This window comes from Gymnoscopelus braueri, assembly GCF_963280865.1.
Source record: "Gymnoscopelus braueri genome assembly, chromosome: 17".
NCBI classification, from domain to species: domain Eukaryota; kingdom Metazoa; phylum Chordata; class Actinopteri; order Myctophiformes; family Myctophidae; genus Gymnoscopelus; species Gymnoscopelus braueri.
In genome coordinates, this window is record NC_137617.1 from 43,379,650 (window position 1) to 43,394,291 (window position 14,642).

General features: G+C 45.5%; 2 protein-coding genes across 2 annotated transcripts in view; both read right to left on the reverse strand.

Annotated features, from left to right (window-relative positions):
- The window catches only part of ttyh2 (tweety family member 2), a 139,381-nt gene that overhangs the window by 25,031 nt on the left and 99,708 nt on the right, over positions 1–14,642 (reverse strand). The window contains exon 6 of the mRNA XM_080455988.1: positions 3,740–3,812. Coding sequence (XP_080312114.1) covers positions 3,740–3,812 — 73 coding nt within the window. The remainder of the gene's footprint in view (positions 1–3,739; positions 3,813–14,642) is intronic.
- On the reverse strand, positions 8,880–10,094 carry LOC308105329 (NAD kinase-like; the record flags this gene model as incomplete). Its single annotated transcript, XM_080455989.1, has 1 exon — positions 8,880–10,094. Exon 1 carries the CDS (start codon positions 9,999–10,001, stop codon positions 8,880–8,882), a length of 1,122 nt encoding a protein of 373 aa, XP_080312115.1. The 5' UTR covers positions 10,002–10,094.

The window sequence follows — 14,642 nt, forward strand, 5'->3', positions numbered from 1 at the left end:
CTTTGAACACGGCAAGGGTGGGGGCAGATTTGTGAGGTGGGAGTGAGTTCCAAAGGGAGGGGGCTGCAACTGAAAAAGCCCTGCGATCCTAGGTGGTTTTGGGGATGTCCAGGAGGTTGGCATTACCAGACCTGAGGGAGCGGGAGGGGTGTGGCGTTGGAGGAGGTCAGAGAGGTAGCGGGGAGCCTGGTGTTGAGGGCCTTGTAGGGGTGTTTCTTTTTGTCACTGTATGTTTGCACACACGTGAAATTTGTCCTCTGCATTCAACCATCCTATAACTACTAGGAGCAGTGAGCAGCCATTAGTACGGCGCTCTGGGAGCAGTTAGGGGTTAAGTGTCTTACTCAGGGACACTTCGACATATTGCTGAGGAATCGAACCATGGCGTCCCAGGCAGGCTCTCCAACCACACAGCTATGGCTGCCCTTCAATTATGTACTGTATACAGGGCGTAAAGGCCTTCAGGTTAGATTGTGTATCTCTCAGTTTTAGCAAGGTGCTCCTTGATGGACTATAATGTACTGTATGTACCTGGACATGTATTATGTAATATGATAATAACCAAATAAGAATCAATATGGGTTTATTTGCCACTAAATGTTGCTGGGACTGCAACCTCGCTATACTGCAGGTTCCGCAAATAGCGATAGGCCTCTCCGGAAGGTAGTAATGGCTATATTTATTTCTGCAAATAAGGACTTGCAAAAACCAACAGTTCAAGTCCTTGTAGATGTAGATTTCATCCAGCAGATAAGATACAGGAAAGTAACAGGAAACCAAAGCAAACAGTTGTCATAGAACATTGCTTCTTGCCGTTTTCCAGCTCGGCCGTGTTCTTGTTCTTTACCCTCAGGCTTATTGACTACGTTCTACCATTTAGCGTCTTCTACAGCCGCGGGTTCTTCAGGCCAGATCGAGCACAATGCAACAGCAAACCCGTGAGAAAAGAGCACGGGCCCCGAGGCGCGCAGCAGCAGCAGCAGCACACAACTCATCCATTCTAAATACCACGTTTCCACCTTGCCGGGTCTATTTTTAGACACACCGTGTGGGCTTTGTTTTTTTTTCCTTCTCTCTTTTGCTCTGATTGGGGCCATGATGATGACAAAGCTAAAAGCAAGCTAACTCACCCATACAAAACTGTGTGTGTCTGTGTCTGTGTCTGTGTCTGTGTGTGTGTGTGTGTGTGTGTGTGTGTGTGTGTGTGTAATATGTTATATCGTTGCTGTCGGGCACATACATTAATGCCCTACTTCATCATACTACAGTGTCACACAAAAGTATCAACAATAGTAGCCGACATACAAGCTCACAACGCATTGCATCGTGACACGTTTTGAGCTTTTAGATCTGCTATTTTGGAATTAAAATCCTAAAAAGTAACAGTTTTGGACACACAGTATAAGGTTTCCAACCGACAGCAAGGCAATTTTATTAGTACAGCAACGATATATATTTTGAAACATATATGTTAAAAGGCTGCAGTGTGGGCTAGTCTAGAGATAAAACTCCACATAGTAAATGCTAAGGCTAAAATCCTTCATTACTGCTACTGTGATAGGATTTCAAAGCCTCAGCATGAGGGGGGGGGGGGGTCTAAATTATTCATAAAACAGTGGTATATTTCAAGACATACTTTACAAAACAAAATAGCCCAAATGTATATCATTGTGTATTGGATATGAGAAAAATAAATTGGTCAATTTTTCTTCCGTACGTTTTGAAACACAGGCCTACACGTAAAAGAAAAATATATATAGCCTATATATATTTCTGCAGTATAAGGCTAGCACTCCACACGGTCAGTGCTAAAGGCTAAAATCCTTCATTAATGCCACCGTGACGGGATTTCAAAGCTTCAACAGGATTCCTGGAGCCATAATCCTCAACGGTCAATAATTGAGTCGAGTAACCATGACGACAAGGTGTGTATTTGGGGGTTTTGATCAAAGTGTGTGTCTATATTTAGCGGACCCCTTGCTGATCATAAATCAGTGGAAGCTGTGGGCTGAGAGAGACGGAGCCGGTGCAATACGAGGACGGCTGCTACACTTAAAGCTTTTTGCATTAGCACTCTTCACGCTGCGAAAGTAGCCGATTTACAGGCAGGGGGGTTCGCGGCCAAATACATATCCTTTTGTGGGGGTCCTTGGCACAAAAAACGTTTGAGAACTACTGATTTAGAAGGTATTTGTAGAATCGGCCTCACGTCTTAATGCAGTGGTTCTCAACCAGTGGTTCCAGGTGGTCCCCAGCTAAATGATGGGGAGTTGGGAGTGTAAATGACACCAAATGGACCCTTATAGATCTTTAACTCTTGAGAGTGTAAAATGAAACCAAATGGACCCTTATAGATCTTTTACCTCTTGAGAGTGTAAAATGAAACCAAATGGACCCTTACGGGTCCATTTGGTTTCTTTTTACACTCTCAAGAATTACGTTATTGTTAAACATCTGCATTACTTAATTTACAAGAAGTAACTCAATTAGATAATATAGATAGAAGAATAGTTATTTTGATCAACGTTTGCCTGTTATCTCTCCTATGGCGCCAACATCAATACAGCATGGAATTGTGGACAAAATCTTATATGAAAAGGGTTGAAAACCACTGTCTTAATGGGTTAAGATGCTTTCTACTCCACTCACAGTTTAGTGAGAATGCGTGTGTTGCTGCTGAAGGCATGTCATGGTACAGTACTTATCGAGAGACTGCAGGCCATGAATGCTGAAAGCACTTAAGTAAACATCAACAGGGCCCATCTCAGAGAGCCACAAAGAGCATCGATCTTTCTGACGGGAAAATGAAGTCGTCCTGCGGTGGAGCTGGAATGTAGGATCGCATGTTTATGCATGTTTGTGGACCGGAGGGAAATGTGTAAATGTGTCCCACTGTCCACCGTACCGGAGGATTTATGTGCTGGGAAGGCAACAGCTATAATGGCATTGAGTGTTCGCTCTCAGGCAAACTGGAGGCCACTCTTATATCGTTGCTGTCAGGGTGGAAACCTCATACTGTAGTATGGCGAAGTATAGGGCATTAATTTGTGGAAAAACATAAAAATGTACATTGTGGAGATAAGAGCATACACATGCACGTGCACAGCCGCACAAACGCACGCGGGCTAATACCGATAACCGGAACCCTTAAACCTGACCCATAAATACCTAACCCTAAACCTGACCCCCACCTGAATAATCTTTTCTTAATTATAACCTCAGCTTCTAAAAATCTCTGTTAACCTTGTGCGGGGTCCACCAAAATCAAATCAAGGTCAATTTCTCACCATTGATTGATTGATTGATTGATTGATTGATTGATATCTTTATTGACCATGAAATAAAAACATAATGTCACAAACATACATCTGACCAACCATAATCAAAAGGATAACGCAACAAAAAGCTTACAGCTTGTTTTCATTGGGTTCCTTTTAGTATGAGGTGCTACTATAATTGTAGGGAACTCTGACTCGCGTGCACCCACAGAGAGAAGTACCATATACTCCCTCCACTCTACAGCGAGACTTTATATAGTGTGTGTAGTATGAGCGCTAGAGAGAGCCCCCCCCCCCAAAAAAGCAATTAATCATGGTCATCGGGTGAAATGGAGATTGATTTGCAGAGCTGGACGGTAAAGGGTCAGTCAATCAGTCAGTCACACTGGGTGGATGGAGGGGTAGGAACGGGGGGGGGGCGGGGAGCAGGGGTTGAGGGGACGGTGGCAGTAGTAACTCACCACAGCAGTGGCCAGGTCGGCTCCCAGCGAGGCCCAGCTGAGGACCAGCGTCAGCACCCCGAACACCATCATCCTGCAAGGAGACAGACATGCACATAAATGTTACTATTTGTTTTTAACCACTTATCTTAAATCCTATATATTTTTTAATTTGATTTCAATGATCCCCGTAACTCTGAGAGCGTATGAAATGGAACGTATGAAATGGAACGTATGAAATGGAACCAAATGGACCCTCACCGGTCCATTTGGTTCCATTCGTATACGCTCTCAGAGTTACACACCTGTAAGGGCTGTAAGACCTTACAGGCCGGTCTTACAGGTCTGTAAGGGCCTGTAAAGACCCCACTTTGAGAACCACTGACTTAATGGACCGGAGGAGTTCCCCAGGGCGTTATACTAGGCCACCTACTGTTTTCGCTCTACACTAAAAACATTTTTCTGTTTTCTACACAAAAATAAATAGTTTTCTCCAAAAAACATTTTCAACGCGTAGATCGGGTTCGTAGATCGTCTATTTTCACTGGCTTTCGCCGCAGAATAGGGATGATAGGGTTCGATAAAGACCTTACTAAAGCACCACCCTGTATCTCCCTACTACTCCACACCTCTAGACAACTTAGATCCTCTGACCAGATGCAGATACGCGCCAGTTCATGTGCACGCTGCACGGGCATGCATGTGTGCCTGCATCTCCTTATAAGCCAGGCCGCTGCCTGAGATCATCCAGCAGGGCCCTATTGACGGTACAAAGTCTTGTCTTGTCACAAAGGGCGACCGGGCAGCTTTTTCTTAAATTATGAACTGTTGTACTATTTTGTGCAATTCATTTCAGATTTGAATTGTATATTAACTGCTGTTGCTGTAAAGCACTTTGTAACTTGTTTTTGAAAGGTGCTATATAAATAAAGTTATTATTATGCATGTGTGCGTGAGAGAACGAGGCAGAGAACACTAACTTATTTACAGTACTGTATGTATATGTATGTATGTATGTGTGTACGTACGTGTGAATGTCGGGGTGAGTGTGTGTGTGTGTGTGTGTGTGTGTGGTTTTACATGCTAATCCTACATGAATGCAAGCAGATCAATAGCCATTAGCAGATGAACACAGATCAGCATTGGTTGGTTTGGTTAAACAATCCCCTGGAAATCCAAACCAATCCCCTGCCTGTTGATGGAAGCTCACATTAAACCCAGACATACATTGTGTGCTGGTGGTCTTATCCTCCTAGCAATTAGCAGGCGTGTGTAGGATGCACATAGGCTGGTGGTCTTATCCTCCCATAGCAATTAGCAGGCGTAAAGGATGCATAGGCCACAGAGGAGACAAGGAGGCAAAGGGAATCCATGTGATCCAGATAAAGGACGACTTCACCCAATTTCAACCTATCTTCATATAATAGACCCCTTAACAGACGACGTCACACTGATAAGAACCAGTATGCGCTCGCAGGCCGGCACCAAATGAAACCCATTCTGTCAGGTCTCGCTAGGACGCGCCTCACTAGCCAACACACAAGAGGAGGTTGAATGAACTGAAACCAGTGCACCCCGAAACAATATGTTGGGAATTGATTGCATGAAACAATGACTTGTGCGTCCAGTCTCAATGTTGGTAAACAAATAATTGGTCTATAGGTCACTAATGCTCGTCTCATGAAAATATAGTACCATTTACATCTATACAGTCTGTGTCTCAGAAAATTGTTTTTAAAGTATAACTTTGCTTATTTCGGCTTGTTTCCAAATGTTGTTTAAACCAGTGGTTCTAAAACATTTTCATGACAAGGAGCCCCCTAAAATTAATATGTATTTTGTCAACGGACCCCCCCCTACCCATCTAAAAGTATGTTGTGACTTGTGACACCTGTACCAGGATTTGTGTTGTTAAAATGTTAACTATTTTTTTTCTCCCCACTTTTTTTTCAAGATTTATTTTCAAAATGGCTGATCTATAAGCTCACAATGAGTCGCAATTCCGACGCGTTGTGAGCTTGTAGATCTGCTATTTTCAAATATCCGACGCATGTACTGTAGGTTTAAAGTGCTCATGGAGCTTAGTAGCTTCTTTCGGGCTTGTTTTCTTAGACTTACTTGCATATTTCTCTTGCAAAATCTGGCAACACTGGCCCAGAGCGCTCTGCCACAAAACACTGGACACCGAGAGCGCTCCAGTGAATCTGTACTATAGAAATGCAGGGCAGAAAGGTGATGGCAGCTACAAAGAAAACTCTTTCTGTGGACACAGCCCCATACTGCCATTCTAAAGCTGCATTGTGCAATATTTTCACTTGTGACAAGGCCTGAAAGGAATATGTTGAATGATAGCTTCATTGAAACGTAAACGCTACAATTGGTCCACGCTCGCAGCCGTCTTACTTTGGTGCATCTTGGCGATCAATAGGCCTCCTTAAATACCCATAAACTGTAAGATCCGGAGTGTTAATTTAACTGAGAGGGTGTACAAATGTTGTACACATTTGCGCACATTTGTACACCCTCCGAGTAAAAGCTGTAATCCATAACTGTCATGAGATTGATTTCCAAATCTAATTCAAACATCCATGATTGCTTAGCCATGTAATGAGGTTTGAGCGGTAGAAACTGTGGTCTCTCGTGCAGGGAGGTTCAGATCCCTGGTAGGACATGGAAGTTACGGATTGCAACTTTAACCATCCTTTTTCTCTAACCACTTAAACCCTCTATACTTAATAAAAACGGAACTGAGTTGACTCTGCACTTGGCACGCTCTTTGTTTCCCTCTACACCAAATCTCTTTGCAGAAAATAATAAATCTACAAGCTTGCATATTGGCTATTTTCTTGCCAGCCCCCCCACTCCCCAAATAGGGATGCTAAGGGTTCAAATGGTTGACTCTCTCACAGTGTCCTCATGTTGACTCCGTCTCTGTCTTCTCTTGTCTGTCTGACCTGGTTGCATGTGAGCACTGCTGACGTTGAGCAGAGTTAAGGCTTCACAAAGAGCACAAGGCCTTCCAGAGTCCTTAGCCTGATTAAAGTCAACGTTAGGGCCAGATGGGAGGGTTGAGGTGGGGTGGGGAGGGCGCTCTGTATTCTGTCACAGTAATGTGGTCTAAGTGACTACACGCTGGATGTTCCCGTGAGTGTCAATGACAATTATTGTCTCCCCTTGGCCCCTGGCAGCGTATGCTAGTGACAAAGTGTTTGCATTCTCTGTTTGTCTGCCTTGTGTGACGTTCAATTTGCCTCTACCTGTCTTGTGTGTCTGTCTGTTATTTTGTGTGTGTTGTTTGTGTGTATGCACGAGGGCACCTGCAGTGAAGGTCAATTTATCACTGAACAGTCAAATCCCCTGGTGGTAATTGTTAATCATTTGTAACTCTGCGAGTGTACAAAATGGAACCAAATGGACCCCGTAAATCCTCAATCAACACTGAGGATTTTATGGTGTACCCAGTGAAGATGATTAGGTGTCATGCCTTGTCCAGTCCGTGTCCATTCTTTCACGTTTAGAGTTCAATTCACACAGGACCAAAATTGCATGCACGCTGCCAGTAGGCAAACAGACGTTTTACTGGCTATGATTGGATGCAAATAGGGAACGCATGCCATATTGTGTGTTTGTTCAGTAACAGTGGTCTCCCCGTCTCTACAGCTAACAGAAAATACCTTTTCAGCTGGGTTGCCAATCAGGAGAGAGGTACCCATTTATCAGCTTCAATTTTATAGTGTTCCAGTTAAAATATTGTCTGCTCATTTCTTTGTGTCATCACTTCCAATTTCACTTGATTATCCTGTATCCTGTGCGAGTTCTCTCTCCTTATTTGATCAAATTGGTACCAACCTGAAAATACATTGTCTGTTCAGTAAAGAGCTGGAGACAGGGAGACTCCTGTTACTGAACAAACACTCTATAGCAATGAGTACTATCAGTCACTTACCCTACCTTTAAGTAGGAATGTGTAATGACATCAAAAAAAATCACAATATGATAATATCATGATAACAAGTCCACGATACAATAGGGAACAAAAGACTGTGACTGTAATATAGCTCTGAGTGCTGTGTGAAATCCATCAATCTGTGATTAATGAGATGCACTCTGCTTGTTTGAGGCTCTGTCTGTGTCACTTTAGCTTTTGTCTCTTGGTAAAGAGCTGGTAACACTGACTAAAGGCCTCCTTAAATACCCATAAACTGTAAGATCCGGAGTGTTAATTTAACTGAGAGGGTGTACAAATGTTGTACACATTTGCACACATTTGTACACCCTCTGAGTAAATACTTTGCAAAGCTGGGAGGGAAGTCAGGGTGGAAAGCCATCCCAAGCAGCCAAGCTAAGTTATCTGACTCCGTCGGGAGTCAAACACATCTGCTAAGGTTTCTTAGAAGAGGGATGTTGTGAAGATCAGTGAATCTTGCCTGTAATGCCCACGATAATATTGCGTAATTTCTGTCGCAATATTGTTGCAAAACTGACAATATCCTTACATCTGTATTAAAACTGTCCAAAACTGTTACTTTTCAGGATTCAAATTCAAAAGTATCAAAAGTAGTAGATCAACAAGCCCAAAACGCGTCGCTTCACACCACTATTCAAGCTTATGGATCTGCTACTTCTGATACTTTTGTATGGCGCTGTAGCGTGATCAAGTAGGGCGTTAATTTACGAAAAGACACAAAAGGTTAGAGTATGGAGATGGTTTCTGCCCAAAAGCGACGAAATGCCTTCTAAATCCCAACAGTTTTCTGAAAAACCTATGTTGCTAAATATACTGTAAAGCTTGATTAAGAGCGAAGCAAGCACTCATCAGACGAGTAGTTGACAGTATGTGTGTATCGGGTGCACGGCTCTGTCAGGAATAGTCTTTTAGAAAGGAATACCAGCACTCACTTTGATCCATTCAGGATTTCTTGTTTATTAGTCATTCACCCCCAGCAGCAGATCATATGACGGATGTTTCGTGAATCACGCTGAGGAAGGCCTGTGGGTCGAAACGTCCGTGAGTACTGAAAGTGAGTGCTGGTATTCCTTTCTAAAAGGCTAAATATAAAGCTAAAATCTAAAATGACACAGATGCTTTCCAGGTCTTGGATAGGAAAACAATCCCTGAAATGTACACGTATGTATGTGTGTGCATGTGTCCAGAGGTTATTCAGTTCTCTGTGCTCGAGGAATCGGAGATGAAGTCTGTCAGCGGGGCCTGTCTTTTACGGGCGTTCCAGTGCAGGCACTGGGCCAGGCTCTCGAACCAGTCGCGGACCACGTCGTGACAGCAGACGGACGGCACCGGGTAGCGGGACGTGGTGACCTTCACGAGGTCTCCATGCCGGATCTCCCGCCTGTTCCTGCCGTCGAACGACACCCAGGCCGTGTTCCTGGCGTCGGGCGACAGGGCGATGACGAGCTCCATCCCGGCGGGCACCACGATGGGCCTGAAGGAGAGGGAGTGCGGGCAGATGGGCGTGACCATGATGGCCGGCACGTTGGGGTGGACCATGGAGGCGCCCGCCGCGGCCGCATACGCCGTGCTCCCCGTGGGCGTGGACACGATGACGCCGTCGCCCTGCACCGAGGTGATGAGGTGTCCGTCCAGGTACAGGTCGACGTTGGATAAGTAGGGCCACGACCCGCGGTCCACCACCACCTCGTTCAACACCTGTAGCTGCAAGGTGGTCCTGCCGGACTCCTTGTCCACGTGTCCATCGGGCAGCAGCGCGCCGTCGTCGTGCTCCTGGGTTGGCTGGATCTCCTGGCTGCGTTCCTGCTGTTCCCCCGTCCTCTTCAGAAACTCGTCTTTCACCACCTTGACCTTCAGCCGGCTACGCAGCGTGACGGCCGCGTTGCCTTCGAACACCTTGGCCACTTCCGTCCTGTACGACTCGAACCTGAGGGGCGTCAGGAAGCCCAGAGAGCCGAGGTGGAACGCCATGACGGGGGGGACGCTGCCCTGGAAGAGGGAAGAGGCGTACAGCAGCGCCCCGTCCCCTCCCAGGCAGACGATGAGGTCGATGCGGTCCGAGATGTCGTCGTAGCCCTCTCTGAAGACGCACAGTCGACTGCGGACGGGGCCAAAGGACGAGTCCTCTGACAGCGTCGCGTCGTCTGCCACGCCCCTTTCCACGTACACCATCATGTGCTTTTCCTCCACCAGAAACCTGCAGAGCTCTTTGAAGGGCTCCGCCACGCTGTCGTCTCGGACCTTTCTGATGACCAGCACGTTGACCGGCGGCTCGTTCCAGGTGAGTCTGTGGCTGGCCGGGTCTTGGATGTGCATGATGGACGTCGGGTTAGGAAGAATACAGGCCTTGGGTCCAAAGTGAGTGGGGGGATACGGCCCGTGCAGAGAGTGGGCTCTCTGTTTAGGAGAGCTCTCCTCCGCCCTCTTCTCGGTGGGCGAACAAGAGAGATCCGAGTGCTTGTGTTGTTGACCTGGAGATCTTGGCGTCTCCGTCTCCCGGGGCAGCTGTTCGTGATCATCCCCAGGCCGCTGTGAGCCATTTCCCTCCCGCTTTTTGCTTGGTGACGTGGGCGCTGGCTGGACCCGGTGCTCCTCTGACCCCTGCCCTGTGTGGCCGGAAGGCCTCGACCTGACTCCCTCCAAGGAGGCCGGAGAACACGACCTCCAACTGTCAGCCGACTCGTCCATTCAAAAATTATGTTTCTGCATTTTGATTACAATTTATAAGTTAAATGTTCTCAAATAGAAACTTTAATCAAGTCTATTTAAAGAAAATTCTAATTGACTTGAAGAGTTTTATTGATAACTAATAGTGGTCTAGCACTCTCCAAAAAAACGGAATTGGCATCAGACCCAAAAATCCGGCATTGAACAGGGTCTACTAGAGAGGTCAATGGGATGAGTGGAGTGCACCCTGTATCTGCACCAGGCCGGTTTGTCAGGTCTATGATGTCAGTCATCTACTGTATGACGTATCTATGACATACAGTATGACTCCGAATATGAACAAGGTTTCCCGCCCAACTCAACCGCCAGTGACTTCCATTATAAAATTAAAGAAAAACAAATACAAGTAATAAAATGTATGGAGGTACTTCCTTGGCCTAGGCAGAGACAATAAGGTCAAAATAAATATGCGAAAAGGCCGAAACACCCGATGCTCATACCAACGTTGTGGTCAATATGTTTAGTGATTCAATTCCATTCATCGTTGAGAGTTCCTCAAAAAAAAGAAAAAAAAAGTGACAATTATTTATAACAAACTACATGCAGTATACTGTAATGTTTTGCAGACCGGTAGGTTACAAGCAACGCCAAGAGAGCTAGCTCCCTTGGCGGAGCAAGTTACGGCAGCGGGTCTTTTGCGGGGTCGCTACACTACCCTCTGCTTTCTGAAGCACGCCCCCTCGCACTTCTCGCTTCACTGCACAAGGGCCGGTCCCTCACGTCCCTCACGCAAGGGCACGCCCTACTTCTGACACCAATGTAACGTTTGGCCCACCGGGCTGGAGTTCGAACCCCGGCCTCCAGCTCGGCAGACCGCAGTGTTGATTTCGTCGACTAAAACTATGACGAAAAATGTTCGTCGACTACCTTTTTTCACTGACGAAAACTACATAAAAACGAAATAAAAACTAAGCTACTGTGACTAAAACTATGACAAAATTTACTGACAATTTCGTCAACAAATAAGAACTAGACTAAAATGTTAGGGAGGGACTAGTGGAGAAGAGATTCAGTAGAACTAAAAGACAAGTCGTTTTATGTTTGGTTGCGCTCGGGTGTTGCACTCTGAAAATAGCAGATCTACAAGTTCACAAGCGCTGCGACGCGTTGTGAGCTTGTAGATCGGCTATTTTCAGCATGCAAGCAAGTGTAAAATCAGCCATTACGACGCCATCAAGGCACCGCCAAAATACATTTTAGTCGACTAAATCACCTGTAGATTTAGTCGACTAAAATGTTATGATATATAGTCGACTAAAACTTGACTAAAACTAAAACATTTCAGATGGCTAAAATATGACTAAAACTAAATGGAATTTTATTCAAAAGATTATGACTAAAACTAAATCTACATTTTGTGTCAAAATCAACACTGGCAGACCAGCAGATAACAAGCAACGCCAAGAGAGCTAGCTCACTTGGAAGAGCAAGTTACGGCCGGGTCTTTTGCAGGGTTGCTACAATACATACATCTTATTACAATATTATGTTTATACACAAACACACACACACACACACACACACACACACACACACACACACACTAGGTGGTCCACTTCTCATGTGTGTTTGTGTGGTTGTGTGTTTGTTTATGTGGTTTATCAGTTTCTGGGAAGGGGGATTTGTTTACGAAAATAGAGCTTATTAGGCAATGTCTGAGGGGGGGCTACTTCAGAGTGCAGAGTTGAAAAATACAGATGTATTTGTGTCTTGAAGAGCTGGCAGAGTCCCTTTAGATTAGAAGAACAAATATATATAACATGTGTAAACTATTAAAAACCTCCCCACGGTAAGGAAATCATAAATGTGGGCAGGATTGCTGGTTAACTTGTTAATTGTCCCGCTAATTGTCCTGTGGGTGCAGTGTCCACCACACACACAGAGAAACAGTTATTTTACGCCCATCTCGGATCGGCACACATCAGCAGTTAGCACATATAGCAGCCAAATCACAGAGAGCACTCCGTGAGGGCAGGCAATACACAATGGGGGGCGTGGCGACCACACTGAAAAGTAGTGGGACAAAAACCTCTGCATGGGGCTATAACTGAGTGGTGTTGGGCCGTGGGCTCTGATGCCTGACAGCGAGTCCCGTGTTCGATTCCCAGGCCCAGCGGACCTTTGCTGTGTGTCACTTTTCGACTCTCTCATACCGTTTCCTGTTTACACTGTGGCCTATCAATAAAGACAAGAAAAGCCAGAAAAGATAACAAAACAAACCTAATTTCTGCAGGCCTCTGTTCCGGAGACTTGTCAAACAGGACGACTTTTAATTAAAGAAAATGTTATGTAGACTAAAGGCATGTGATCGCTGTTTTGTTGTTTTGTACCTTCCCTTTGAGCTTCAGTGCCCTTGGGCCTAAGCGTTTGTTCTTTTAATCAGTATCCGAGTGGATACGATTTTGGGTGTTCAAGATGATTTGTTCAATCATCGCAGATTGGATATCAAAGTGATCTCAACAAGGCTGTTTGGTGTTGAACTACCCAAAATCCATATATGATCCACTCCAATAGTGACTACACAGTTTTGAACTCTTGGACTCTGGGGGATTTATTGAGCGAGCACAAAGCAATTAAGTCCGCAGGCTAGGTAAACTGTAGCCTGGCTCCAGCCCCTGAATCGCTATAGCCATGGGGTCTGGTGACGCTGTCGAAGGCGGGGTTTTCTCGGTTGAAAATCTAACCGGCCCAATGGGGATGGGGATGACCCCAGTATGGGCCACTTTGGCCACGCCCCCATCTCAGAAAACAACTGCACTGAGAGGGGCTTTCAGAGTGAACAATGGACACTCAGGCTGAGTGTCAGGCTAGGTCAGCTGTCCAGTGTGCGGCTTGTTTCCATTGGGGTCCTCTGTACTCAATTCCTCTAAACATTTAATGACAGACAGATATACAATACTATGCAAAAACATCATATACATGAGTACTGTAAATTTCGGACTATAAGCCGCGACTTTTTTCCAATTTTTCGACCCTGCGGCTTATATAACGGTGCGGCTTATCTATGGATTTTTACAGCTAACGGCCACTAGGGGACCTCCTAAATCTATGGATTTTACACCCACGGCTTATAGTCCAGTGCGGCTTATATATGTACAAATCATTCAATTTAGCTGCTGAGGCTTATATTCAGGTGCGGCTTATAGTGCGAAAATTACGGTAGTAATCAAAAAGCAATATATGTACAGTGGTGGGGGGGGGGGTGTAGGCTTTGACTTTTTACAGGAGCCAGCTCCGAATTGCAGCCACCTGTAAATGCTCTTTTAGAGCGGTTTTGAAGTCGAGTAGGGATTCACACTTTTTTATGACTGTTGGTAGGGCATTCCACATTTTGGCGGCATAGCAGTAGAACAAATTTAACCCCCAGTTTGAGCCAAATCTGTGTGCTATAGCTCCATGAAGCTAGGACGCCCAGAAGACCAAACAACCAGTGTGTGAACCCATAGCTCTGGAAACATGGAAATGTCACTATCTGCACTGTAAAATCCTCAGAGTTAATTCCACTCAGAAGAGCGAACAAATGGAACCAAATGGACCCGTGAGGGTACATTTGGTTCCATTTGTAGTTGTACACTCTTTTGAGTTGAATTAACACTATGGACTTTACTGTGTGTACCGCAAGCCATTGTGTACCTTTCAGTATATTCATACACACACACGTACACACTCACACACGCTGCGAGCTCTGACTGTGTGTAACGTGGATATGGGAACATAAAGGCCAAGAAGAACCTAATCTGCTTGAAATTCCTCCCACAATTTACACTGCAGTGGAATGGAGCAGCGAAACCCTGGGAGGTTGCACTCACTTTTCCCTGTGTGTGTGTGTGTGTGTGTGTGTGTGTGTGTGTATGTGTGCGTGTGCGTGTGTGCGTGTGTGTGTGCGTTACAGGGTTGGCCTGGCTCGAACCCGGGGCTGATGGATGATGTAGAGAGACAGAGCGAGGCTTGGGTGGGTGAGCCGCGAACCCGGGTGGGTTTCATGGCCCATGAAAACATACTCACGGATTTGGGGGGAAAAAACAATTACTGTAAATCCCACAGCAAATATGTACGCTTTGGCTGTAGATACTGTACGGTGTGTGTATGTGTGCGTGTGCGTGTGCGAGAGAGTCCATGCATGCATCTGCCTTTATCTGAATCTGTCTGCTGTTAACGAATTTTAAAAACTGTTCGATCTAAATGCTCACAACACTTTGCAAAGTGACACGTTGTGAGCATGTACTGTAC